This window comes from Rattus norvegicus, chromosome 4, assembly GCF_036323735.1.
Source record: "Rattus norvegicus strain BN/NHsdMcwi chromosome 4, GRCr8, whole genome shotgun sequence".
NCBI lineage: Eukaryota > Metazoa > Chordata > Mammalia > Rodentia > Muridae > Rattus > Rattus norvegicus.
In genome coordinates, this window is record NC_086022.1 from 125550438 (window position 1) to 125578106 (window position 27669).

Sequence of the window (27669 nt, forward strand, 5' to 3'; positions counted from 1 at the left end):
GAACAGGTTACATCTCAAGAGACATAGTCATGCCTAACCAAAACCCCAGAAATGAAATCGAGTGTAGGAAGTTTGTCAGGCTCTGGTGCAGAAAGTACGAGAGTGCAGTTTCCATGGTGACCCTAGTCTGTTTCTCTTCCAGTGTCCAACATGAGTCATACCCCAAATGTTTTGTTTGTTTGCCTTGGTAAGAGTGACTCAACATTTTAAAGATTCTAAGATGAAGCAATATCAAATATGGTCAACACAAAAGCTTCCTTGGTGTGTGAGGAGTTCCACGCCTCCATGAAAATACACCTGAGCTTTCTCCAAGTCTCACCCACGGCACACAGAAAATTCCTGGACCCTCCTAGCTGGCTTAAGACCTGAAAGAAAATGAGCAGCCAAGGGCTTTTAGGTAAATTCTTTATTTCCTGTAGGTTCTATAAAAGGACTCTTTCCTGAGTAGTACATACAGCAGCTTAGAAAATGTATCACCAGTACAAAGTAAATGTATCCAGAATTGAATAAAATGTAGCCAAAAACTAATAATCTTTTATGAACATTTTCATAATTCTCTATTTGTTTTCTTTTTTTCATTCTTGATTTTTAGCTTTGTTCTAGTCTTCTGTCAGTATAAAATCCCAAAAGTGCCTTGACAAGAGATGACCTGTGTTCTCTGACAAAAGAGCAGCAGGCAGTACAGGAAACCTGACTCAGGAAGGCAGGCCTGAAAAGCAAATGCCCTGGGTCTGAAGGAGAGAGGAGAGCAAGCATTCTACATGTGAACTGCACTAAAGGAGGATTCCTCTCATTGCTCCAATACCCATAATTTCCCAGTGACTTCTATTTAAAAAAACAGAAATAAAGGGTAGATAAGGCATGGTGGTATATGCATATAATCTCAGCCCTCACTATAAGACAGGGATTTTAAATTTGACACCAGCTGGGAAAACAAATAAGACCCTCTAAAACTCACTCCCATTTCCAAAGACAGGAATACCAAGGTCCAGGGGTCAGAGGGTATCTCCCAGTAAAGTGTTCCAAACACCAGAGTAGACTCTGGGCAGCTTACCGCACCACCCTATGGGGATCCAGCTGGGCTGGTGTCAGACTGATCTGCAGCACAACTTCCTAGTCCCCAGGCCCATCAGCTATCTGCCTTCTCTGGCCTCGAGGACACTGGCTTCATAGCTTCTCAAATGGGAAGAGATGGGAAGCCTCTGCTGCCCGCCTTCTCCGAGTCATCTTCGTGTAGTCGGGCTTCTGTTCTTCTTTAGTCTCTCGGTTCTGTGGCCAGGAAGCAGCCAGAACTCTGGCAGCTTCTGCTTGTGAACTGGTCCCTTCCTCTTCATCAGAAGAGAGTCCGCCTCCTGCATTTGCATGGGGAGCTGCTGCCTCACTCTGGGGGAAAGGCAGGGAGGGGCCACAGTTAATGATGAGTTGCAGATAAATGACTTTAAAAGGGCCAGAAGAACCCAGTCTTGAGCCTGACTGGGCCTCTTGGAAGGCAAGGGTGTGGGTGGTGCTTTGGGAGCCCAGGCTGACTTGCTGGCCCTCCCCAGCCTCATCCAAGCTCATCCAAGCAGGTACTTAGGTGAAAACTGCTGGTGGAAAGAGGATGCTCAAGCAGGCAGCTCAATCAAGTTCTAGGGCAAACAGCTGCTGGCGTGCATGTCGCCTTACTCTGACACAAATGCATGGCATTTTCATCTGCTCAGTGCTTATGACCAACCTTCAGCACTGAGGGATCTGAGGTGGTACCCTGGAGGCTGGCTGGGTTAGCTTGGGGAGGGGTCCTGGATGAACAGTATAAGTCAGTAAATGGATAGCCAAAAGCAAGTGAGAACAAACCAGATGAAGGGGTCCCTAACCAGATTCAAGGGAACACATGACTAAAATGTCTCTTAGCAGGCAAACAGGCAATAGGAAGGGAGATCATAAAGGGAAAGAACATTCAGAGCATGGCCTGCTGGGTCTGACTTAGTACCCATCACTCGGCTGTTCTAAGTTCTGCCTGTACAGGGAAGAAAGCCCTCCCCCATACCCAGTACTGTGGACAGATGCTACAAGTTCGTAGAGTGTGCAGGCTGGAAGCTGGTCACAGTACTGGGAGTCCTGGAAGCCAAGAGGTGCAGACACAAAAGACCCAACACACTTGAACTACCTATATGGAACTATGCAGTAAACTAGTCCCAGTGTAAGTGTCTAGCTTAGAGTAACAGGACCCAGAGCAGGGCAGGGGAGGGCAGGAGCAGCTAGCTGAGGTCAACTGGCAGGCTTCCTAATATAAAGCTAATTATAATGTGATGTCACAGAGTCTGGGCCACCGACTGAGTGGTAACCTTAGGACCCCAGGCTTATTTTGTCTCCAAAGGCCCCATGCTGACCTTGGCCCCGTAGCGGAGTTTCAGCCTTTCTCTGATGAGCAGTCCTCTGACCAGCAGCTTCCAGTTCCCCAGTGCCCGCTTTTCCTTTTTCTGCAGACAGAAGTAAAGGGAGGCAAGGTGAAGAAAAGGCATCATCGGAAAAATATTAAGGCAGAGCCTGATGCTCTAACACCTGTATCTATGCAATTCAGGTCAGGAGGGTCTCTGCCTGGGTAGACACTGAGTGGTTAGAGCATCTGATGTGCAAGTATGAGAGTTTGGGTCCCTAGAACTCACACAGATGCTGGGTGTACATGGCAACCTGCCTATAATTCCAGACTCAGAGTGGAGACAGGACCCCCAGAGCAAGCTGGCTAGCTAACAGTGAGCTAACTCTGGGTTTGATTTAGAGACCCTGCCTCAGTGAATAGTGGGAATGACTGAGGATTCCAGATGTTAACCTTGGGCCTCCACATGCATGAGTGCCTCCCTTGTGCCCCATAAACATGCACACACACACATGCACACACCACATAACAAAGAAAAGAGGGAAGGCCACCAGCAACAAGGCCTTTTGTGATTATCACTGACACTGACGGGAAGGCAGCAATCAGGTCTAGAATCTGGGCCTTCCAAGTCAGGGCCCACGGTCCCTTGAACATACATTCACCCCTAGAATGATACCTTCCATCAAGCACCGGAAGAGCTAACACGGAGCCTCCCACCATCTTCAATGATGCAAGGAGTGGCTGGGTCAGGGGCCCCCAACTGAACCTGCTGCTCTCCTCCAAGGCCCCGTTCACACTACCCACCTCCTTTTCCTTCTTTTCAATGAGGGCCTGTTCATTCTCCCAAGCAGCCAGCAGCACATCTCTGAATTCCTCACAGACAACGTAGCCATCAGTTCTGTGGGAACATTAATACAGCTGAGCTCACTGAGCTGGCCACCTACCCAGCCCCTCCTCCTCCTCCCTTACTCAGAAGCCAGTGGCCCGTTCTCAGCATTTGGAGCCCCGATCGACATTCCTGGCCAGTCAAGAGACAGATGCCAGCCATGCAGGAGGCAGGCCTATTGAGAACCTGTACTTCTTCCTCCACAGACCCTGCCTGAGCGCCAGAGAGTTCCCAACCCTAGTCCCCACTTCACCCAGGAGCACCCAGGAAGCAAGGACACAGCCCATGCCCTGGTCCCCAGTCTGTGAGTAGCACTAGGGGGCAGGGCTTCTGTTTAGCAGTACCAGGACACTCACTGCACTGGGTCTACTGCTTCTTGTTAGAAGCTGGGGCTGATGAGGGGAGAAGACTGACTTTAAAACCCATGGTCAAATGTGGACCTCAGCCACCCCAACTGCCACCAAAGGCCCCTCACGCACACTGGGTGGCAATAGCCTCCATGGAAATCGAAGCCAGTGATGGCCTGCACGCAGTCGATGCCCAGCTTGCGGGCCACGCGGTGCAGGTTGGGTAGGTTCATCTGGACACAGCCGATAGGCATCATGCTGGGCAGGAAGAGGTACACGTTCCCAAACTCATTCCGGGGCACCTGCAGAGACAGACGGGCGTGCCAGAGAGTAGCTGGCAGGTAGACTGGGCAGCCTATACTGATCCCCACCCCACCCCACCCCCAGAGCTGCCCTTACCTTCCCGTCTACAGCCACAGGAGGTTGATACTCTTCTGTCTGCCAGTGACCAAAGAGGCCCAAGTCATTGTGGTCATGCAGCTGGGGCTCCGAAAGCCGGGCTTTCCGGGCACGGTTAGAGAAACCTTTCACCATCTACTCCAGAGGAAACAGGGCGGGTTATAAGAAATGCTTCTTGCTCCAGGACTCAGCTTGCACCAGGCACTGAGTGCTGTCAATCTGACACAGGTGGGCCTTCCCTAGCCAGCTCACACAGGGTAGGTATTATATGGTTCTCACTCTCTTTTAGTGAGGGAGGTGAAACAGAATTTTGCTCTGTAGCCCAGGCTGATCTCTAACTCCTGATCCTCCTGCCTCAGCCTGAGTCTGAGATCACGGTGTGCCATCGTGCCTGACCTCCATCTCCATGCTTTAGATAACCACTAATCTCAATGAGCCCAAGAGGAGCAGCCCACGTGATATTCTGTGCCCAAAGTCACAGCTCACGAAGGTTTTTTTTTTTTCTTTTTCTTTTTTTCTTTTTTTTTTTTCGGAGCTGGGGACGGAACCCAGGGTCTTGTGCTTGCTAGGCAAGCGCTCTACCACTGAGCCAAATCCCCAACCCCTTTTTTTCCTTTTTCTTTTTTTCAGAGCTGGGGACCGAACCCAGGGCCTTGTGCTTGCTAGGCAAGCGCTCTACCATTGAGCCAAATCCCCAACCCCTTTTTTTCCTTTTTCTTTTTTTTCGGAGCTGGGGACCGAACCCAGGGCCTTGAGCTTGCTAAGCAAGCACTCTACCACTGAGCTAAATCCCCAACCCCTCACGAAGGCTTTTAAGTTCTGTCCTAAGTTCCTACACCCATTACCATGAGACAGAGATGGCATGACTTACTTAAGGCACCATGGTTTATAGGTGAGAAGAGCCAGGCTTTAATCCTGGTAACCCCCATCTCTCTGTAGAGTGATCAATCACTATCCACCAGTGTCACCCGTGGAAAGCAGTGCACAGCAGTTAAGACCTACATGTTTTCCTGGGAAGCTAAGGGGTGGAAGGAGAGGAGTGGCAAACAGAGGTTGCATAACACAGACGGGCAGCACAAGAAACTGCTAAGGAATGGCGCCTGGACCTGGGCACACAGGCTGCTCTGGTGCAGGGGTCAGGTCAACAAAAGCTGCTGGTAAAGAGCTTACTACATGTGGCCTCTCCCACCCTTTTCACTCTTTTCCTTTTAAAAGCGTTTGGAAAATCACTATTTAGATGAGGAACCCACCGAAGGGACTCAGGCTTGGTATGGCCCAAGCTGATGGCTAATCTTCTAGCATAACCTCTCAGCTAGCCTGTGGATTCAGCTGGCTTCCGTGTCTGACAGTCTCCTAAAGCTGTTTGCTCTGGTTAGGTTTTTATTGTAACTTGACACAACCTAGAGTCGCCTAAGAAGAGAGAGCCTCAACTTTAGAATTACCTTGATCAGATAACCTTGCCTGCGGCCATCTGAAAAAGACTGATGTGAGAGGGCCCAGTCTACTGTTGGGGCCCCGCACCCAGGCAGGGTTGTAAGCGAGCCCGGCAAGCCAGCGAGCATACTTCCTCCTTAGTTACTGCCTTGAATTCCCTTGATGATGGACTATGACCTGGAAGTGTAGGCCAAAGCCCTTTCCTGCTCCGACTTGCTTTTGGTAACGGTGGCTACCACAGCACCAGAAAGCACACTAGGCCACAGTCCATCCATGTGTTCAATGAAGTCACTGAGCACCTCTTCCATGCCAGGACAGTAATCATGGGGAAGAGGCAGTGCCTGTGGACAGAGCTCAGGCTGTAGGGAGAGGTAAGGAATGCAGGGAAGAATGGGAGCAGGCCACAAAGAAGCCAAGACATCAGTGGGACAGGGAAATGCTGACCAGAACACAGCTGCAGAGAAGGGCATCTAGGGCCAGGACAGGGAGAACAGCTGCATCTGGGGTGGTCTAGAAAGGAGGAGGCAGGTACTACAGCATTAACCATGATCACGTGAGGCCACTACCTGAAGTAATAGGTGGCTAGAGCCAGATCACCACAGAGGCCAGTGTGTTCCAGAAAGAGCCACAGAACTAATACAGAGAATGCATTTGATCTAGGAAGGAGGCTGTGACTGTTACTCAAGGAAGAGACACTGAGGCAGGAGGCAGGAGGCTGGAGGTCAGAACAAAGGAGAAATCTGGAGTCGTTCAGGAAGTGAGTGTTACATGAGCAATCATGGATCTAGTCTGAACTGAGATACTGAAAGTCAAACACAGAATTACAAATAGGAGCTACATAAAATTTAGTTTATTGATTTATTAAGAATTTTATTATAACTTTAATAAGTTTAAAAATAATTTTGTATAATAAATTATGTATTTATTAATAATTTTACTAATTCACGAAATGGATACTAAAAATGTTAAATGTGCGACTCAACTATAATCCCTGGACAACACTGGTCTGAGATTGAGCAGGTCTAGGCAGATCCCAGCAGGCAGCTCCATACACTTAAGCCACTGCTGGCAGCCACTACTACTGAGACCTGCCACCCCTTCCCACTAGCTAAGGGCCCACCACAGCTCCAGTTACAGCCCCACTGGGCTCCGCCTCCATCTGACAACAGAGCAGTACGTGTATGTAAGGGCCACTGTGCTCTGCCTGTGTGACTGAGCCAATGCCCAGAGAAACGTCTGGAACATCTTGCTGAGTTCATGGCTCTCACAGGCAGCTAACCTAAAGATGTCAAAGTCAGAGGCAAGAGCTGAGATGAGGGCCTGTGAGTCCTACTGAGCCTAGGATGTTACTAACTGCAAAGCCTCCTGGCAAGACATATCCTGTTCAAACTCTAATCTTCTCATCTGTAAGGCTGACATTATGGTAGTGATTCCCAGGGTCACCGAAACACAGCAGCTAATGCTTGGTGAACTGGTGTGCAGGGCAACCAGGCTAGTAGGTTTCTTATGAAGCAGGGCTTGAACCTCAGAATAACCCAGCAACCCAGCTCTAACCTGCTGGCCTTTGAGCTTATAGCATGAGTCTTCAGGCTACTTTCAGGCCTATAGTTCTTATTTGGAAAACTTATTTCCTATACATGCCTTATTAATAAAAAATTTAAATGCTTAGCTCCTCAAACCCTGCTGGAGGCAAAGAACAGGTTATTTCTTCTATCTGGGCATGCACCAGCAGCGCTTCCTTACTACCTTCTCCTCCCAGCTCTTGCTGCCAGCAAAATCAATCTCTCTTCGCAGGAATCTTGCTGTTACCTTATAGGGCACTTCTCCAAGCCGCACCACTCTTGCTTGCTTCAGCCACGTGTCCCTGGAGTGCAAGGTATGCACACAATCCCTAAGGGAAGACAAAGGGAAGACTCAGTGCACACTAGGGATGCAGGACCTCTGGCTCTCACCTGAGTCTGTATGTAGCAGATGTTAATTCTCCTCCCAAGCTTCACTTCACAACTGGAGCAGGCCCTGCTCCTTACCCTTCCTGCACCACACAGTGCAAAAGGCCTCACCTTTGGACTGCCTGTGCCTGTGTGACCCTCGCCCAGCTGGAGCTTTCTGAGGCTTTGTTCCTAGTTTTGACTGCCCCTTTCCCAGGACTATGGTCCAAACTCTCTCTGCCATGTGGGGTGCGGTGAAAGCCAGCATAAGCAGGTGTCAGCAGTCACAGAGCAGCACCTGCTGAGGGTCTAACCATTCTCAACAACGTGGGGACATGTGACTCCTCATAAGGCGTGGTAAACTCAATAGAAAACTATGGAAAACTAACTGAAGAAGTGAATAGGCTGTGGTGGAGGAAGACATCCATACCAGCAACAAATGATTCAGGCAGAGTAATTACTCCCAAGTAATGAGGCGCAGAGTTGCTCTTGTTTTACTGTCTCTGAGCTCAGAGCTATACCACAGGCCTACAATTCTTTCAGTAAAGCTAGACGGCCCCTGGCCAGGCCCTCTTCAACAGCCCAGCACCTCTTCAGCTCACACCCCCGTGTCTGAGGATGAGGCAAGCGGGGTCATTAGGTTTGCAGACATCAGGAAGCTGCTCCAGGCCTGCGCTGTGTGTACTGCTTTCTACTGCTGGTTATCAAAGCTGCGCACAGCATAGCTCACACAGCACAGCATGGACTCAGCAGAACACAGCAGGCCCACATCAGTCCCTTACACCGTAGAGCCCCAGCAGCTCATCCATCAGCCAGGATGACCAGCTCAGGTAGTACTTCTCTGTGAGGACAGAGGCTTCACCCTGCACTCCTACTGGAGCCAGATCATCTTTGACTGCCCAAAGGACTACAGACAGGAGCAGACCAGTTAGCAGGCAGAGAGGCTGATGGGTAGGCACCCCTTGGAAACTCCTAAGAAACAGCCAGGAAGTGCACACAGCACTCAGAATGATGCCAACTTCCAACCATTTCACTCTCTTCAGAATGGCTACTGCCAGCTACTTCTGGTGAGAACATGGAGTGGCTGGTACCATTGTGCACTGCTGAGGGGAAGGTGAGTGGTGTGGCCACTGAGGAAACAGGTCAGCCATCTCCCTCAAATTTCTGTAGTATGCCAAGCATCTGCTCAACTAACACACAAAGCAACATCACTCCCAACAGCCAAAGGAAGGGCTGGGGTATCCACTGACACGAGTAAACAAACCATGGCTTCTCAGGCAGGGAATAGTTTTAAGGAAGGACAGGCTGGTAAGATGACTCACAGGTAAAAATAAAGGTCTGGTGTGGCTCCCCAGCATGGCTCGAAGCAGGACCTGTTCCCCATCAGAAGACTCATCCTCATGCTGGGTCTCTACACATCTCTTCTGCGTTTTCCATTTATTTAAAGCAGCCCCATGCTTCGGTCCTTACACATCAATATCCTTAAAAATCCCTCTCATTTGCTTTCCACTGCTATTGCTCAAAATCTCTGCTGCTTTTCTCCTCAGTTCTAAATTCTATTCCTCTTTCTTCAGTTTTAACTTTGTAAATATTGTATATTTGGTTTTTATTTACAGTACTTTTTTTGGTGACTTCATTTGCCTGAAGCACACAGGTACACTTATTGTCTGGCTACCGCCAGTATCCACGTCATGACTTGTTTAAGATAGCAGGGCTTGGCATGCCTGTGAGTGGGTCCTGACTCCTTCCGTTCTCTGCTTTGATGTGCATTAGATTCGAGGTGCACTTCTATGGTCTTGTATTTTAACCGTCCTGCACTTATATCATTCTCCCCACAGCTTTTCACCCTTGGTCTTTTAATACATGTTTGACTGAGCTCTCATTTCTTCTTCACAGTACACGCATACCATGGTTCACCCCTGAGGTTACTGCTAACAGCCAAACCTATGGTGAAGTGCACCAGCATCTGAAAGGTACCTGTCACCAATCCTTCAACATGCTAAACCTTAGCAGGGTGAGCCATTCTACTAAAGATCTTCATGGGAGACAATACCAATTTTTCTACTGTAAGGTACCAGGCCACCAGGAGGAAAAGGAGAATGCTTCATGCACCTGGAATAGACAGCTTCTCCACGACAATACCCAAGGACCGCAGCTGACTCAGGGTAAATAGCCTGGAATTTCAAGAGGTGGCGCTTCAGGGCATACAGAGGGTGGTTCTTGTATGTGCTGATGGAGGTGGGCAAAGGCTGGTCCAGGTGCTTTGCCTGAAACTGCAAAGGACAAACAGTGGTGAGCATGCTCCTAGACAAGGAAGGGGGTTACGAGTGGGCTGCTATACATGAGCCTGTTCTGACAATAGACTGTGGAGCCCAGACCAATCAGCAACTTGGTGACATTGCCAGTCACTGTGGCCATGAGGTGCACTGAGGAAAGCCAGGAAGACCTAGTAACTGTGATGTGCCCCCGTATCTGAAAGGCATCTGTCTCCAATCCTAAACAGACCAGGCCCACCTTCTAACGAAAACAGGCTTGACAGGTTTAAGCAACCACCCTACAGCTTTTCTGAGATCTGCACAAGTCTTGTACTTCAGTAGGAATTGTGGGTTTTCAGTCATCAGTAGTAAATCCCACTGCTATGAAGCAAATTCTGTTTCCCAAAGCTGACTTAACTTTCTCTTGGTATTCCTTCAAAACACCAGGAGGCTCCTACAGACTGGCACCATTGTATTGGTTTTGTTGATGTTGTTTTATGGGTTTTTTTTTTTTCAACTTGACAAAAACCTAGACATATCTGGGAAGAGAGATCTCAACAGAGGACCTGCCTCCATCAGACTGGCCTATGGGCTATCTGTGGGACATTTTCTTGATTGCTGATTGATGTAGGAGGCCCAGCCCACTGTGGGCAATGCCATCCCTTAGCAGGTGATCCTGGAAGATATAAAGGTAGCTGAATGGGAGCGTGGAGACCAAGTCAGGAAGCATCTTTCCTCCATGTTCTTGTCTCTGCTCCCACTTGAGTTCCTGCCCTCAACGATGGACAATGATGGGGATTGTGAGCCAAACGTGATTCCTGCCCAGCATTGGGTCTGTGCAGCCAGCGTCTTACCTCCTGGTCTTCCTTCTTCTCCCTCTCGGTAAGTGGGCTCCGATAGGGCCTCAAAGTCTCAGCCCACCACTCAGCGTCAACCCGGCACTTGCGGGTTGCTGTCATCCAGGCTGGGTCATACCTCTGAGTGACATCTCGGACCCAGCCATCACTGTCAATGCCTACAACATAGGTCATGGGTTTGGTGGCATATTTGTAACAGGCCACAGGCTGGCCCACCACACCATGCACACAGTCCACACACACCCACTTTGCCTGTGGCTCACAGAACACCTCGAGCCACTGGTCTACACCAGCAGCTTTCCTATCATCTGTCTCTTCACCACCACAGGAAATCTTCTTGCCTCGCTTGCAGGCTGAAGAGCTTGAAGATGCCACTGAAAAGCTTGGTGGCTCCCATTGGCTCCCACTTTGGGTCTTGGAAGCACTCTTAGAACCAGCCTTTGACCTCTGAGGAGCTGAGGCCCTCTTCTGCTTTCGAGGGCCAGGCTTACAATCCTCATCAGAGGAATGCTGGCCCTCCCCACTGGACAGTTCAAAGTCAGAGCCACTGCCTGCCCCATCACTCTCACTCTCCTCTTTGTAAGACACCTTGGCAGCCACACGCCGCTTCTGGGCCTGTGGATGGCTCTGGATTTCCTGCTTGGCCTCCTCTCCCTCGCTGCAGGAGGGCTTCCTCTGCTGCCTGCTGCCAGCGGTGGCAGTGCCTCTCTTTCCTCTGGCATTTGCCTTGCCACTGCCTTCAGACAAGGTTTCTTCTTGTTTGATTCTTTTGCTGGTCTTGGGTTTGTTGTGGCTTTCTGGAATGTTACTAGAAGGTTCTGAAGAGTCTCCAGGACCCTCTAAAGATGTCTCCTTGGAAGATTTCTTCCCCTGAAACAGTAAGAAATGTTGGCACTCCTGAGTATGGTGCTATATGCCTTTATTCTAGTACTTGGGAGGAAGAGGCAGGATGATCAGGAGTTCAAGGTCATCATCAACTACAGTTGAGTCTGAGGCAAAAATCTGGGCTACCTGAGACTTTCTCTCAAACAAGAGAGTGGAGAAGAGGGAGGGAGAGACATATTAATTTTGCCGTTGTCTTATTTGTTCCATGAGTACAGCTGTGGCTAAACTATGATAATCAACCTCCATTACTGCCAGGCCTGAGATGACTTGACGCCCCAGAGAGGCAGCACTGACCTCCTTCCTCACATACTTAAAAATGCAGAGTCCTTTATCCATCGGTCCTCCACAATGCTCACGAGGATGGGCAACTTTCTACCTGGTTCAGAGGCTAGAAACAATAGCTCGGAACAACCCTCTCTCACATGACTACGCACACTGAGCTCGGGGTACTAACAGCTACACGTGTGTCCATTTAATACCGCCTCAAAGCAAAGTAGGCTCAAAGGAGCTCGGCTGCATGAATATCTACTCTTAAAAATCCGACATTGTTAGGGTAGTGAGACAGTTCAAGTGGTTAAAGGCAAGTCTCAACTGGAGTTTAAGTCCCAGGACTTCACAATCTTGGGAGAAAAAAAGTCCTCTGATCTCTACAAGTGCCATGACACACACACTCAAATGTAAGATAAATAAAATAAAACATGACAGATTTCCTCTCTAGTAGCAACTCCCTTTCTCTAGATGCCCCACGAACCTCACCTTTGCCACAGCTGACTTCAGTGGAATGGGCTGCAGAGACAAGACCAGCCGGGTGAGCAGCTGCAGAGCCCGAAGAATCAGAAGAAATATCTATAACACAAGAATAAGAGAAACATATTTAACTGAACAGTGTGAGGAAGCTAATCCAATGTGCTCTGCTGCTGAGATGGGAGAGCCGGGACCACCCCCAGACAGGACACCAGTCCTCAGGACACTGATATAATTGACACTACAGAGACTCAGCTCACAGGAGAGGATCCTAAGAAGGACTACGTATAATATAATATTAGACTACTTGCACACTTGATAACACATCACTGGCTACAGTTATCTCAGCCTCTTCCTGCTTATCTACTTTTTGATTGCCCTGTAGACAAGTGTTCCATGTACAATTAAGAGAAAATGATGACCAATGACTCACTGCAATTAAAATTTGCCAGAAGTGTGGACAAAAGAGTATACTGTAGGGCACACTATGACACACTATAGCTTTCATGACAAGATTTTTTTCTTTTTTCTTTTGCAGGGGAGGTTGCAAGGTGGAGAGCGGGTACGAAGGGAGGGGGCGACGAGTGGGGTTGGGGTACATGATGTGAAATTTACAAAGAACCAATAAAAAGTTAAATAAAACAAACAAACAAAAGCAATGTGTTACACAGCAGTCCTGTGGTCCTGGCACACACCCCCAATCCCAGCAGCCAGGAGGCTGAGGCAGAAGTCATGATTATGGCCCATCTTGAGTTACATAAAAGACCCTGTCTGAAAGAAAGGGCTGAAAGAAGCAGCTCAATGGTAGAGCATGCTCACCCCACTCAAGGCCCTGGCTCTGATCCCTGGCAGCTCAGTGGTAGAGCATGCTCACCCCACTCAAGGCCCTGGCTCTGATCCCTGGCAGCTCAATGGTAGAGCATGCTCACCCCACTCAAGGCCCTGACTCTGATCCCTGGCAGCTCAATGGTAGAGCATGCTCACCCCACTCAAGGCCCTGACTCTGATCCCTGGCAGCTCAATGGTAGAGCATGCTCACCCCACTCAAGGCCCTGGCTCTGATCCCTGGCAGCTCAGTGGTAGAGCATGCTCACCCCACTCAAGGCCCAGGCTCTGATCCCTGGCAGCTCAATGGTAGAGCATGCTCACCCCACTCAAGGCCCTGGCTCTGATCCCTGGCAGCTCAATGGTAGAGCATGTTCACCCCACTCAAGGCCCTGGCTCTGATCCCTGGCAGCTCCCTGCAAAATTGTGAAGATCACCAAAGCCAGAAAGAAAGGAAACCATGACAATCTGGAGGAAACAAAGGGACTCAACAATTGAGTGCAGTGTGGTGTCCTGAATAGGCACTGTCTGAGGAAGGGCTTTACAACTCTGCAGGTAGAGCCATGAGTGTTCTGTGCTTAGGGAGCTCTTCTGTAGGCGCTTGGGAGATGACAATATTGAAGGAATACAAAAGTCAGAGGCCTGGCTGGTGAGATTTCAGAGTGAAGTTTAAAGGCTCTATCAGGGCTATTATTTGAATTAAGAGCCTATGGTTCTGGTTAGCTGGGGCTGAAGAATCAGTTGTGATCAACAAGATACCAGAACTACTAAAGTGAAACCTCTGCTTTGCTGGGACAATTGATGATGGTTATCTGGAGCTAAGAAATTGGCAATGACAGAGAAGAAACCAGCATCACTGAAGTAAAATCTGGAAGTGTTTTCTCAGGGGGAGCACATACAAGCTGTTCAGAAACAGTCAAGGTTGTACCTCATGCTAGCAGCCAAACTTGGTAATGAAAAAGTCACCCAATTGGTATTGGTTTTGAAGGCATGCAGGGGTCACAGAGAGCAGCTGAGGCTTGGCTCTGTAAGAGGCCAGGGGAGGCATTGGTAAGGTGCAGCCTCAGTCACACTGAAGGGCCAGGACTGAAGAGGTCATGCAAAGAACTTGAGGCTGGGCACCATGAAGAGAGCCTTTGCCCAGCACTGTAGAGATGCCAGTGCCATGGGGTGACCACCAAGAACAGCAGCAGCAGTGAGGTGGAGGCTCCGGAGTCCCAAAGATAAACTGTGTGTGTGCAGAGGGCAGAACTGGAAAGAGATTCAAGCCTGCTGGAGGAGCCCAGAAGATCAAGAGTGATCCCAGATAATTTGGACACTAAGTTACTTACACTGTTGGGGTTTGGTTTTGCTTGGTTCAGATCATGACTGTGCCCTGGTTCTTCCCTCTTGAAGAAGCTATTTAAGGGGGTTGGGGATTTAGCTCAGTGGTAGAGTGCTTGCCTAGCAAGCGCAAGGCCCTGGGTTCGGTCCCAGCTCCGAAAAAAAGAAAGAAAGAAAAAAAAAAAGAAGAAGCTATTTAATTTAATTTTGATTTTTACAGGAGTCCATAGCCAAAAGACTTTAAACTTTTAAAAGAGAATTTAGATTTTTAGGGATGTTGGGTATTTTAAAGAGACTGAAATTTTAAAGTATTAGAATTTGTAAAAGACTGTTGGACTTTGAATGTCAAGGTGACAAGGGGTCAGTTGTGTGGCTAGTCTTATGTCAATTTGACACAAACTAGAATTATCTGAACAGATAGAACCTCAACTGAGAAAATACCTCCATAGGATTTGGCTATAAGGCAAACATTAGGCAGTGCTCAGGAATTCCTTGAAAGAGCAGAGGAAGGCTTGTAGAAGCCATAGTGATCAAAGCCACCACAAGAATATGGCCCACAGAATAAACTAACCAGGGCTCATAGGGGCTCACAGAGACTGAACAGAGACAATCCGGGTCTGACCTAGGCCTTCTGCACATGTTACAGTTGTGTAGCTTGGTGTTTTTTGGGAGTCCTAACAGTGGAAGCTGGGCTGTCTCTGACTTTTTTTTTTTTTTTTTTTTTTTTTTGGAGCTGAGGACCGAACCCAGGGCCTTGCGCTTGCGCAAGCGCTCTACCACTGAGCTAAATCCCCAACCTCTCTCTGACTCTTTAGCCTGCTTCTGGGACCCTTTTCCTCCCACTGGGTTGCCCCCTCCAGCCACAATGTGAGGGTCTGGGCCTAGTCTTATTGTAATTTATTAAGCTATGCTTGGCTGATATCCCTAGGGGGCCTGTTCTTTTCTGAAGAGAAACAGTGAAAGCGCAAGGAGAAACTGTGTTGGAGATGTAATATATGAGTTAATAAAAAAGTTACCTTAAAAAAAGAAAGCTATGACTGTAAAGCATTTTCTTAATTAGTGATGAAAGGGGGAGAGTCCAGTCCATTATGGGTGATGCCATCCCTGGGCTAATAGTCCTAGGTTCTATAAGAAAGGAGGCTGAGCAAATCATGAGGAGCAAACCAGTAAGCAGCACCTCTCCATGGCCTCTGCATCAGTTCCTGCCTCCAGGTTCCTGCCCATTTTGAGTTCCTATCCTGACTTCCATAATGGTGAACAGCAATACAGAAGTGTAAGCCAAGTAAACCGTTTCCTCCCCAACTTGCTTTTAGACGTGGTGTTTTGTCACAGCAACAGAAACCCTGACACTGAGACAACAGGCACCTCCCAGGATGACACGGTATTTTACTCCCATTAATGAGCAGTGTCACCAGAGGAACCACTTACATGGACCAACTCTTCATTATCCCTCGCAGAGTAAATGGCGATCCTCCTTTCCAAGGTCGTCTGCAGGCTGTCCTGCTCACTGGCTGAAAGGTCAGCATTGACAGTGAAGGTTCCAATGAACCTGGGGAGAGACCAGGTACTCCTCTAGACAGCAGTCAAGGTGAAGGAGTTCTAGTCTTTTACAGCCAAGAAAACCAACAGGAAGTGACTCTTAGGACTCACACACCTGCACTGGCTCTTCTCAGCCCAGCTAGCTAATGCTGACCATCACTGACCCAACTCAGCTGCCACCTCTTTGAGCACCCTTTCCACTGCCCGCCCAAAGGAAGCACCCTGTTTCCTCCGCTCCTCTGCCCAGAACTCCTCATACTAGCCTGAGGATATGGGACTCGAGCCAGCCAAGGCTCTCTTTTAGGCCTAGGACCATCCTGGTGTGTGTCCCTCTCCTCAATGTCATGCCCCTTCCTGATACCAACTGACCACTTCAGGAGAGGTCTATAGAACTGACCTGTGTCAGCCCAAGAGAAGCCCAATCCTATAACCCAGTGCTGGAGGACAGTAGACAGCCTTACCACTTTACCAGGTTTGAAAGGTAGTAGACATCCCGGTCTTGAAGTGGCACTTTGGTAAAGCGAATAGGGATGATGGAGAGGCCGATGGCCAGCAGATCTGGCTGCTGGCAGATGCTATTTCGATAGAAGCCACTGGCCAGCAGGCACAGCAAGTGAACCTACAAAGTAGGGTGGAAGAAGGCAGAACAGAGGGAAGGCTGAGGACAGCATGCACAGTGCTGCCACGTTCAGATGCTTTGTGCACAGGAAACACTGGCTGTGCTTCTACACACAGCAAGTCCAAGTACAGAGGCTGGCATCAGCCATATTCCAAGGCTTTGTGTCTCACTCTTGTCTCTCCTCAAAGAATCCATTAGTTCAAGTAAGAACATTTCCTCTCCACAGCCTTCCCTTCACAAACTGCAGGATTTCAGATGAAGCATCACATCACCTGGGTCTGCTTTAGTGATGCCAGCAGGAAAAGGGAGTGGGAGACACAGGCTGCTCAGGGCACCACTGGAGGCCGAGCATGAACCTCCTTGACTGTTCTCGTTTCACCCTGCTCATCTAAACCCACCCTGCTCCGCTGGCCACCCCACCGTAACTCCTGTCCTCCACCCTCAACATCACCCTTCATTGACCTACTGCAGTAATAGTAAGGCTGTCCACTCTCTCTCATGTCCACAGAGAGCGTTCCGCCTCCTTCCCTCAGCACATCTGCCTCAACACCTGTGAAATGAGTCCACTTAAGCACCTCCTGTAAGCCCAGCTGTGAGGACAGCGCCCAACCACACAGGCCTGCCTGTCCCGGCTGGCCCTGCTCCTCATGGCCCGCCTAGCCCTACCTTGTGCATGTTCTCCTGCACTTCCTTATTGAAACGCTTCATCATCCTCCGCAGGTATGTCTCAAACTCCATCTTTATCTTCTCACTGAAACAAACAGTGAGAGAACCAAGACTGAAGCAGGAAACCGCCATGATACAGGAGTCCCTGCCCCGGGTTCCTACACAGGGCTGTGCTACTCAGTCAAATCAACAAGCAACCACCATCTGCTCCGTCTCTGTGCGGAGAGAGCGATGTCTAAATGTGTTGTCGGCATAGGCATGGCCATGCCAAGGGTCCCACAGCCTCAGACTCGAGGGAAATGGCAAAGCCTCCCTTGCCCATGAGACTCAAAGAAATGGGGAAGGCTTCACTCCCTCGGGGGTTCATGTACGGATGCTAAAAGTGTACACAGAAAATGTCCACCATAGCTCTGCACCACGTTTACAGCCTGAAGACTGCTCCTACTGGGACGGCCTAAGCCTGTTCCCCTGATCCAGCGCCACACCATAAGCCCTCCTCCTTGTTTACTTCTGTGTAATAGCCCTGCCTCCCTGATCACCTCTCTATAGTAACACACTGAGCATCTGGAGGGTTGAGGTTTCTCTGTCTAAGATCAACTGACCAGTCACTGATCAACTGATCACTGTCCACACGGCTGTCTTTTGACCCAGTCTGGTCCATCCCTGAAGCCATGATGGATGCAGCACTGCTCATCTGCAAACCTGTTCACAGGTCTCTGTGCAGCCCCTGGATGCAACAGTTCCCATCTGTAAATCTGCTCTTGGACACGGGTGATACATCTGCCAACCCCTCCCAGAATGCTGTGCCTCACCAGGCCTTAAATTCCCTTCCTTCAGAATCTCAACTACAGACTACCTCCGCAAACCACACTGATGCTAAATTAAATACATTTACATGACAATTCTGCAAAATCTTTTACCCTTGGCCCATCAACCTTCAGGAAAACCTTGGACTTCCTGAACGTCTCCCTCCTCCCTGCCCACTGAAGAGAACCTCATTAGTAAGCTTGTTTGCTCCATTTTCCTAGGCCATCGGGAGGCTACAGTGGAACCAGGCACCCTGGGAAGGTTGGGTGCTCCTTCCACAATGGGTACTATCTCAAGTCCTGTAGGGATATGTGGTAGTGAAAGCGTGAGTGCCACGTCAGCCAATGGGGAGTCAAGTCTCAGCTCCTTCACTCACTGGCTAAGTGGCTCCAGGACTGTCACTGATGCTCTCTGAGCCTGTCATTTCCAATCCTGCTCTAAGGGTCAGGTAGTAAGAGATGAACAAGGTGCCCAGTCCTTGTCATGCACCTCCATCTCCCACCCAGCCAGAACAGCCAGGTGTCTCCTTTCAGTCCTACTGCAAATCTAGGTCCTCCCTGTGGCTCCAGACCACTCTAACATGTGAAGGCTTTCTTGGTGTATCTGCTGCCTATTTTCAGGACAGGAGCACAGACGCAGAGCCCAGCCTACCTTCTTTCCCGTGCCTTCGCCTGCTCTGGTGTTTCAATTTCTATCTCCACTGCCTTCACAGGCAGGTCAGACCGCGAGGTAGCAGAATTTTCTCCCATGTCCAGCACAGGCTCAGTAAGTTCTACCAACAGTAAATTTAAAGGTTAATAACACTAATTGGGGCTGGAGAGATAGCTCAGTGGTTTAGAGCCCTGACTATAGAGGACCTGGGTTCAATTCCAGGCATCCACGTGGTGAATCACAGCTATCTGTAACTCTAGACCCAGAGGATTCAACACCCTCTTCTGGCCTCCATGGGTATCATGGGTACCATGGGTATCTATACTCACGGTACAGACATATATGCAGGTAAAACACTTATACACACAAGTTAAAGTTAACAATAACGATAGTCAATATATGGAACAAAATCGGGGTTCTGCTGGACAGACAAAATCAGGAATAGATAAACACTCCAGATTGTTTATCTGACAAAACCAGATATTCTAAAATGCAAGAGGCCAGAACTTTTCAAAGCAGGCATTGCTGTAAAAAGCCAAAGAGGAAAAGACAATGCCTAGTATGGTGGCACCCATCTGTAATCCCAGCACTCAGCAATGAGACCAGAGGTCTTATGGTCTTGTGTCCCAGGTCAATAAGAGATCTCACCTAAAAAACAAAACAAAACAAAACAAGGCCTGGAGGCTGGCAAGACTGTACACAACCTGAGGAGACCTGACTTTGGGGCTGGATCCCACAAGGTGATAGAAAAGAACTCTTGGGAGTTGTCCTCTGATCAAACACACATCGTGCGCACACACACACACACACACACACACACACACACACACACATAAAACACACACACATTCACACATATACATCCATACAATAGACACACACACACTTTAAAAACAAAACCAAAAAAAAAGCAAGAAACAGGAGTTGTAGCTCTGTGGCAGAGCACCCTCCTAGCATCCCTAAAGCTATAATCCTCTGTACCACAAGTAATTAATAAAGGTAATACACGTGGTGGGAGTTAAATTAAAAGGCATTTACAAACTCAACCACCCCTGGACCTGAATTAGAAAGAAAGAAAGCAAGAGAGCTCTAAAGACTTTTTTTTAATAACTGAGGGTTGTTTTCGTGTTTGGGGTGTGATGAGGCAGCTCTGCCAGATAAGACGTCACTACCTTCTTAGTAAAGGTTTGCTCAAGTATTCAAAAGCCGAGCTTTAGGACTAAACAGAGAAAGAAACACTCAATATAAAGGACTGGGTGTCCAGACTACTCTCTCTCTTGGTAATTTGAACCTTGTCAAAATAAAAGGCTGAGGAAGCATGCCCACAGAAGGAACCATGGATTAGCATTAACTACGGCTCTTTCTCGTGGTGTAGACCTGAGGCATACAGCACTTGCAGACTTCCTCCCCAAATTCTGCAGGCTGACTAGGCACAGCTCAGTTATATGCAATTTGCATAACGCTGCCAGTGAAGAGACCTGCCTCAGGCAAGCAAAGAACTCGCTCTACAGCTATGTGAGGTGGTGCTGGGCTGGAGTTAGGACTACAGGGCTTTTCTAGGTGCACTCTTCCTCCAAACTGCTTCTGTCAAGTGCCTACTACAACTGTATCTCAAGATGGTCTGTTACAAAGAAAAACAAGATTGCAACATGTGACTTGGCTCTGAACAGCAAACAGAGAAGCAAAGTTCAGAAAAGGAGACAGGCACTTCACCTTCCACCTCCTCCCAGTCATCCTCGCTGTCATCTTCATCGGTGCCTTGGTCCACCACCTCTCTTTTGGGATGTTTCTTTGCCTTTCTGCAGTTACTCAATGAGTCCCTGTATAGGGATCAAAGACACAGAAGGCTCACTCACATGTCCTACTGTCACACTCAGGCTGGGCAGAACCTACAGGAGTCCTTCTGTTGACTGTTGCAATCACATCCATGAAATGATGGACAGCTGACTCTCACAAGTCCCAAGATTGAGGTAGGAAGAGCGCCAGTGTAAGGCTGCCCTGGTTACCAAGCAAGACAAACCCAGAACCTATTAACTCACAATCCTTGAGAAAAAGAAAAAAACAAAAAAAATAAAAACGAAGCAAAACAAAAACCTTCCTGTACCTTGAAAAGACGAAGGCAAAATTAAAACAGCCACGTGGTCCTAGGAGTCCGGGAGAACTGAGGTAGCTGGGCACACTAGCAAGTAGCTGGAGGCCAAGGAGAAGGCTCACACCAGGAGAGCTGTGAATCAACTCAGAGTGCTTTTCTCCCGTTAGAAAATGTAGCCCAAGGACACTGAAGTTGGCACACCTCACACGGGGCAAGTAAGGTGTGACCACACAAGAACCTGTAACCGGTCCAGGCTGGGTGGCTGCTCACAGAGGAAACCCCAGCAGATAAACAGCTGGGTACCCAGTGAGATGCAAGGTGAACAGCTGCCAGTGAGCTGATACGGTTCCGTAGACTCATATATAAACCCCAAAACCCCTCTACAGCTCTGGGTTACTTTGGGCCTTGTAAATAAACATTATTATAACTTGGTATTATAACTTGGAAACAGCCAAGATTTTAGCACACATTTCGGACCATCAAAGTCTTGAGCTTTAATAAAGCTCCAAAAACCCTCTGTTTTTGTTTATGTTTGCTCCAGGAAGCATAGGAACCATAATGGAGAATCCGGCTGCTTCCCCCGGCCCACTACTGCCCTCTGCTGGACTGCCCTCCCAACATCAACAGCAAGTCTGACCTATTTAGAAGCGAAAGAACTCTTACCCATTTCCTGCTATTTACCTACCAGCTTGCTGAGGCTGGGTAATGAACTAAGTCTCATCTTTACTGTCCCTCGTACTGAAATAAGAATATTCAGCTACCCTACACGAACATGAATGAAGGCCCTGTGAACATGAATGAAGCTCACAGTTGTAGTTGAGACTCAAGAGGTGTGATCACCCTAGAGGGTAGCAATGAATACACTGCATTGTCATATATAACTGTCATCCAAGTGGACATATCACACTCTGCAGCTGCAGCAGCAGCCCAAACATGAGCAAAGAGACCAAGAATCTGTTCAAACAAACAACTAGAGCTGATGGCTTCAGACATGAGTCAGAGGGAAAGAGAGTTCTCCAGAGCGGAGGGAGGGGCTGAGGTGGGGTTCAGGCTCAGTGATCAGTGCTTACTCACAACACAGGAGGCCTTTGGATTGACCTGCTAAACTATTAGAAAACAGAAACAGAAAACTAAGAAGAGCAACAGGGAACAAGAATGTGACCAGTGAATGCTCAAAGTCCAGCTGGGCATGAGTTACCTGTGCCAAATTTCTGGTTGACAGGAAGTTTCCTGCCTCTCTGCTAAGTATATGTGAAGTTGAGAGAACACCAGACCAAGAATCAGGAATTCTGAGCTCTGCTCCTGAGGGTGCTTCTAGCCAGCTGTGTAACCATGAATAAAGCACTATTTGTGAGCAGCCACTGAACTCATCAGAGAACCGAGGCCTCCAGCTCCTGCTGGCCTGGCCCTGTCTAGAAATGCTTAAAGACCCTCCTCCTTCCCACATCCCCTTAGAGAGCAAGGAGTCACCCCCATTACCCCCGCTCCTCTGAGCAACCCACTGGGCTCTGTGCTTAGGTGTCTCACCGGAAATCATCCCCGTCGTCGCTGAGTGCTTCCTCCTTCACAGCCTTGAGATTCTTGGACTTAGTGGTGGCTTTGGCCACTTTCTTTTTTGCTGCACCATTTGTGGGGTCCCCTGGATCACTGCAGTCTCTCTTCCTCTTTCCTTGGGAAACTTTCGGGAGAAAGCACTTCCTTGGGGGTTTCTGTTTCTCATCTTCAAAGTCGTCTAGGTAACAATAGAAGGCAAGATGTGAAGGGTGGTTGGGAGGGTGGACGCAGTGTGACTTGTAGGAAGGGTCAGGAGAACGTTCATAATCTCCTCACAACCATGGCTCTGGTCACCTATGACCTGTTTACCAGCCCGTGTCTAGACGGCACCCTGTGCTCAGCCTTTCACATGAAGCCTTCTCTATGGTCACGCTGAAAATTACAGATCAAACGCAAAGCCTTGATCTGTATGGTAGGGAAGCACTGTCATCAAGCTACACCACCAGATCACTCCCCCTTCTTATTGTACTTCTAAAACTGAAACCACCCTAAATGCTTGAACCCACTCATCGACACCTTGTCGGTTACCTACCTGTCAAGGCCTATTAGAATCTATCTATTACCCTCAGGTGAGATGCTTCCGGTTCACAAACCTCTGCACCTTACTCTTACCATTGTGTTTCTGACATATTTTAGACCAAACTCTGCTCAAAGCCCACTGCCAATCTAACCTAGATGGTGCATGTAAGCCAACAGCCTCAGGACTGTGGATGTTTCTCAACTACTTGGCATCAATTCCAGTGTTCAGATACCAAAAGGTTTTTCCATTTTTGAAATATCTGCATTAATCAACAAATCCAAAGCAGAAACTCTGCATCCCATAACTCTGCTCCAGTTGACTTTAGGGAGACAAGATTAGCTTTAAGACTCCAAAGAGGGCTGGTGATGATGTCTTTAATCCCAGCACTAGGGAAGCAGAGCCAGGTGGATCACTGTGAGTTTGAGGCCAGCCTGGTCTACAGAGTGAGTTCCAGACAACCAGGGCTACACAGAGAAACCCTGTTTCAAAAATGGGGTTGCAGGCGACTCCAAAGGGAGTGCTGAATTATCAAATCAAACCCATTTCTGTCATTCACTGTTTGTCTTGCTATTCTCAGAAAAAATATTTTTATTTGTGGGGGAGGCAAAGACTCTTTGGTTAGATCTAAATAAAACAGTAATTTAATTAAACTAAAATTCACATTAGACAAACATTTGTTTTTATGCTAGGTAAATCACTAATTCTTGTCTTTTTTTTTTTTTTTTAATTTCAAAGACAGGGTCAAGAACTTGTGATAATTCTCCTGCCTCAGCAATTTCCATGTTTTAAACACTTAGATACAATGGCAAACAAAGAGAAAATTGTTCTTAGGCACTAACAAACTTGTCATTTGAAAGGCAGAGTTTGGTTCTGTGTTTGAAAAGGTGGAGGATATAAGAATTACGGAAAAAGAATTACAGTATGCTTACTGTCCTTAGGGTTTCCACTGCTGAGACAAAACACTATGACCAAAGCAACTTGGGGAGGAAAGGGTTTCTCACATCCACAGCACTGTTGTTCATCACTGGAGGAAGCCAGGGCAGGAACCTGGAGGACAGAGCTGATGCAAAGGCCATGGAGGGGTGCTGTCTACTGGGTTGCTCCCCATGTTTTGCTCAGTCCTGTAGAAGTCAGGACCACTGGCCCAGGGATAACCCCACCCATAATGGGCTGGGCCCTCCCCACATCAAACACTAATTATGAAATGCCTTACAGGCCTGCCTACAGCTGGATCTTATGGAGATACTTAATTGAGGTTCCCCCCTCTCCCATGACTTTAGCTTGTGTCAATTTGATATAAAACTATCCAGCACACTTACAGTATCAATTTTCCCCCAAACTCTGAATATCTAGGGAAGCATGGTGGTATTTACCTGTGAGTCAAGCACTAGGAGAATGAGGAAAAATGATTGCTAAAAGTAATAGGCCAGCCTGGGCTACAAAGCAAGATCCTGTCTCAAAAAATAAACTATGCTAAACCAAACTACCCTGAATAGCCTGCCATGAAATGATTAAATTACCCTATAAAATATGTTTTGTTGTTATTAAGGCAAAGTCTTGCTATGTAGTCCTAAATGGTCTGGAACTCACTATGGAGACCAAGCTGGTCTTGAATTCACAGAGATCTACCTGCCTCTGCCTTCTCAGTGCTGGGATTAAGGTCCACCACCACGCCTGACTTAATTAAATCATTATTAAAATAAAGGAAAATGGGGGGCTGGAGAGATGGCTCAGTGGTTAAGAACATTGACTGCTCTTCCAGAGGTTCTGAGTTCAAATCCCAGCAACCACATGGTGGCTCACAACCATCTGTAATGGGATCCGATGCCCTCTTCTGGTGTGTCTGAAGACATTAACAGTGTGCCTACATGCATGAAATAAATAAATTTAAAAAAAAAAAGAAATACACAAAATAAAGGAAAATGATATAATACGATGTTCAACATGAAGTGTTGTTTTTGCTAAGTTTGAAAGACAGATGGCACGGAAATCGACCATCACCCTGCAGCGGTAATCTCTAGATGACAGAAACAGGTGGCTTTTCAGTATTCTTTGCTGTTTATTTTTCGCAAGACACAAAGGGGTAAGGAAGCCTCTCAAACAATCTCCAGATTAGTTTCCAAACTTGAGCACTGTCTAACATTCCTAACCAGTGCTTGAGCTCAATGTCACTTCAACAGTTGAAGAATTACCACTGTGGCTTGCTGATCCAGCTACCGAGACTTAAGGGCAAGTGCAATCACCTTCTCCCAAGACACTTAGATGAATTCAAATTCCTTAGCATGATCTCCAGGCCGAGGTCCCTGCCCTTCAGTCATCTCAATTCCCACCTCTCACCTCTTCATTCTGAGTCTAGCCACGAGCCTTTAAGCATCCTGTTTTCTTTGCATAGGAATACTTGCCTGCCTGGCCCCCATGCCACCGAGTGGTTTATGAAGAGCTCAAAATTGCACATAGTAACTGGTTACAGTACCAGGGCACCGATAATCTCTTCCCCACAACAGTGGCAGTTTGATTGGAGATTTACTCATCACCATGTCAATTTGCTTCTCTCTCTTTCTCTCCTTTTAAAATCTTGTCATGTGCACCTCACTTGCCTCCCCATAAAAAAATCAGCATCCTAACAGGAAGTTTGCCTGCTTCATTTATATTCCCAGGACTTAGACAGTGGCTGGGGAGCACTGAATAAATGATAGAGAAACTAATCAATTTCCCAGTAAAGACATCACGGGGGGTGGGGGGGGGACATACGAAGAGGAGGGGCCCACTCAGCAACAAGGTGAGTGATGATGCTCTCTGCTGCCAACTCCCAAAAGGTGCCAAGCCTCACCTTCATTTGCATGCACAGGGGTGCACTTCAGAGCGGCTGTGTAGAACGTACCTAACTGGTGGACACCTCATGGCCTCATGGCACATACTCCAGAAACAAATGAGTAAATGAGTAAGCTGAAGCGTCTTAAGTGTGGAGTAAGCCAACTCCTCTCAAGTTTAGCAAACACTAGCATCTCCTAGTGGACGATGAATTCATGATCTATGTGTAATCGGATTCCAGTGTAGTAGGAGCCACAGGGTGGGAGGGGGGAGGGTCACTGAACTAAACAAGTTTTCTATCTGGTTATTTTAAAAGGTCCAGCTATCTCTTCTCTAGCAGCATGCATTTTACACATTAAAAAAAATTTTTTTTTTTGCAGGGCAAAAGAGATGGCTTAGCAGTTAAGAGCACTTGCTACCTCTTCAAGAGAACCCAGGTTCAATTCCCAGCACCCACACTGCAGCTCGCAAATCTAATTCTGGGGGATCCAACACCGTCATCTAGCCTCTGCAGGCATAACTCATACATGGTGCACTGACATGCATGAAGGCACTCCCATACCCATAAAATAAATAAATAAATAAAATGCAATGTTTTTTCAGGGATGGAAACAAGAGGAAATACAAAATAGGATATTGAAGAACATGAGACTTGTTTTAATGAAAGTTACATTTTCCTCAAGCAATCAGATAAGAAGATCACTTGAGAATGAGAGGTTGACATGGCAGTAACTGGGATTCCGTGGTAGTGGGTTCCCAGGAATGACTACCTTAAGATGATCATGGAGTGTCTAAGACCTGAAGCAGAGAGGAAATTAGCACCAGCAAGAGCCACAAAGAACATTCTAAGCCAAAGAAACACCAAAGGCTGAGCCTCCAGATAAATAAACAGTAAGTCTAAAGAGGAGAAAGATGGTCAGAGAGAACCAGGCATGGTGACATCTGCAATCCCCGTGATCAGGAGGTAAATTAGACTGGAAGATCGACTTCTAGGCCAGCCTGATATTTAAACAGGAAAAAAATCAAAATAAGAGTATCTGGAGAGGAGACAGAGTAGAATTGTGACAACCTCCAAATCTTGTGGGAAACAAGCTAAGAGAGGTAGATGCTATACTTGGAGAGCATAAACCTAAGGAGGTTTTAAGTAAGAAGACAGAGGCATAAGGTTTTGTTGTGGTTCTACATCCATTTGGCTGCTAGATGATGGGGCAGACAGATGAGAGGAAGCCAGAAAAGAAGCAACCTGAAGTTCATTTCCTTAACGATATGGACAAGATCTCTAGCTATAAAATTAAGAGAATTAAGTACAGATTTCGGTGGTTCCAAAGCTGAACTGGACTTGATGCCGAACTGGCAGTTAAGAAGAGATGTGTTCTAACGTGTGTTTTAAAAGGGATGATTTATTGAAATAGAACAACTGGGGGGATGGATATGTTTAAGGGGAAAGATGGATCTTGTTCAAGATCTAGATTAAAAACTCATTCCAGCCAGGGCGTAATGGTGCATGCCGGTTAATCCCAGCACTAGGGAGGCAGAGACAGGCGGATCTCTGAGTTTGAGGCCAACCTGGTCTACAAAGCAAGTTCCAGGACAGCTAGGTCTACACAGAGAAACCCTGTCTGGAAAAACAAAGCAAAAAACAAGAGTAACAGAAAGCGCATCCTAAAAACCCGGAGCTGGAGTTACACTGGATGGCAGTCAGGAACTTGATGAGAGAGATCTCTCACTACAGGTCTCCCTCGGTCCTGGTTTTTGGCATCTCCTGAGATACCAGGCAATTGCGAAGCTTTCTCCAGCTCGGCCTTCAACACTTGCTATGGGGCTGAACTTGGTACTAAAGGTTAACCGAGGGGTTAAGACAGATAGCAGAGGCCCTCGGGGGCTGGAGGGGGGACGCATCGGGCCGTAAAGACCTTGCGGTAGACACAGATCCGCTCCGCCGCCCGCCCCAGCCTCCGCCACCATCGCCTGACATGCTGCAGACTTGGCCTCTCACCCGCATCGCTCTCCTCAGGCCGGGTTGCTTTGTTGTCCTCGGCTTCCTGGCCGCGCTTCCTCCGCTTTCCGCCTGCGGTACGCTTTCGGGCCATGCTAGCCAGAGGCGTTCCTCCGGACAACCACGCAGGACTGCCGAAAGTCTCCGCGTGCCGGCTCCGCCCCGAGGCGTGCCA

General features: G+C 48.0%; 1 protein-coding gene across 1 annotated transcript; it reads right to left on the reverse strand.

Moving 5' to 3' along the window:
• Nucleotides 1–395: 395 nt before the first annotated feature.
• Nucleotides 396–27647, reverse strand: Xpc (XPC complex subunit, DNA damage recognition and repair factor). Its single transcript, NM_001107874.1, has 16 exons — nt 27495–27647; nt 22141–22345; nt 20235–20341; nt 18522–18642; nt 17064–17148; nt 16240–16397; nt 15668–15788; nt 12104–12193; nt 10460–11332; nt 9463–9623; nt 7232–7313; nt 3989–4123; nt 3722–3891; nt 3161–3254; nt 2370–2459; nt 396–1383 (listed from the first exon to the last, which is right to left on the reverse strand). The coding sequence occupies exons 1-16, from the start codon at nt 27586–27588 to the stop codon at nt 1168–1170; spliced, it is 2802 nt and encodes a 933-aa protein (NP_001101344.1). The 5' UTR covers nt 27589–27647; the 3' UTR covers nt 396–1167.
• Between the last annotated feature and the right edge of the window lie 22 nt (nt 27648–27669).

Excerpts from the sequence above, each read along its gene's own strand:
- Xpc (NM_001107874.1), bottom strand. The coding sequence starts at position 27,588 with ATGGCCCGAAAGCGTACCGCAGGCGGAAAGCGGAGGAAGCGCGGCCAG. Across the intron at positions 22,346-27,494 it reads GCCTGAGGAGAGCGATGCGG|ACGACTTTGAAGATGAGAAA; the intron begins GTGAGAGGCCAA and ends ATTGTTACCTAG. Across the intron at positions 1,384-2,369 it reads AACTCCGCTACGGGGCCAAG|AGTGAGGCAGCAGCTCCCCA; the intron begins GTCAGCATGGGG and ends CCTTTCCCCCAG.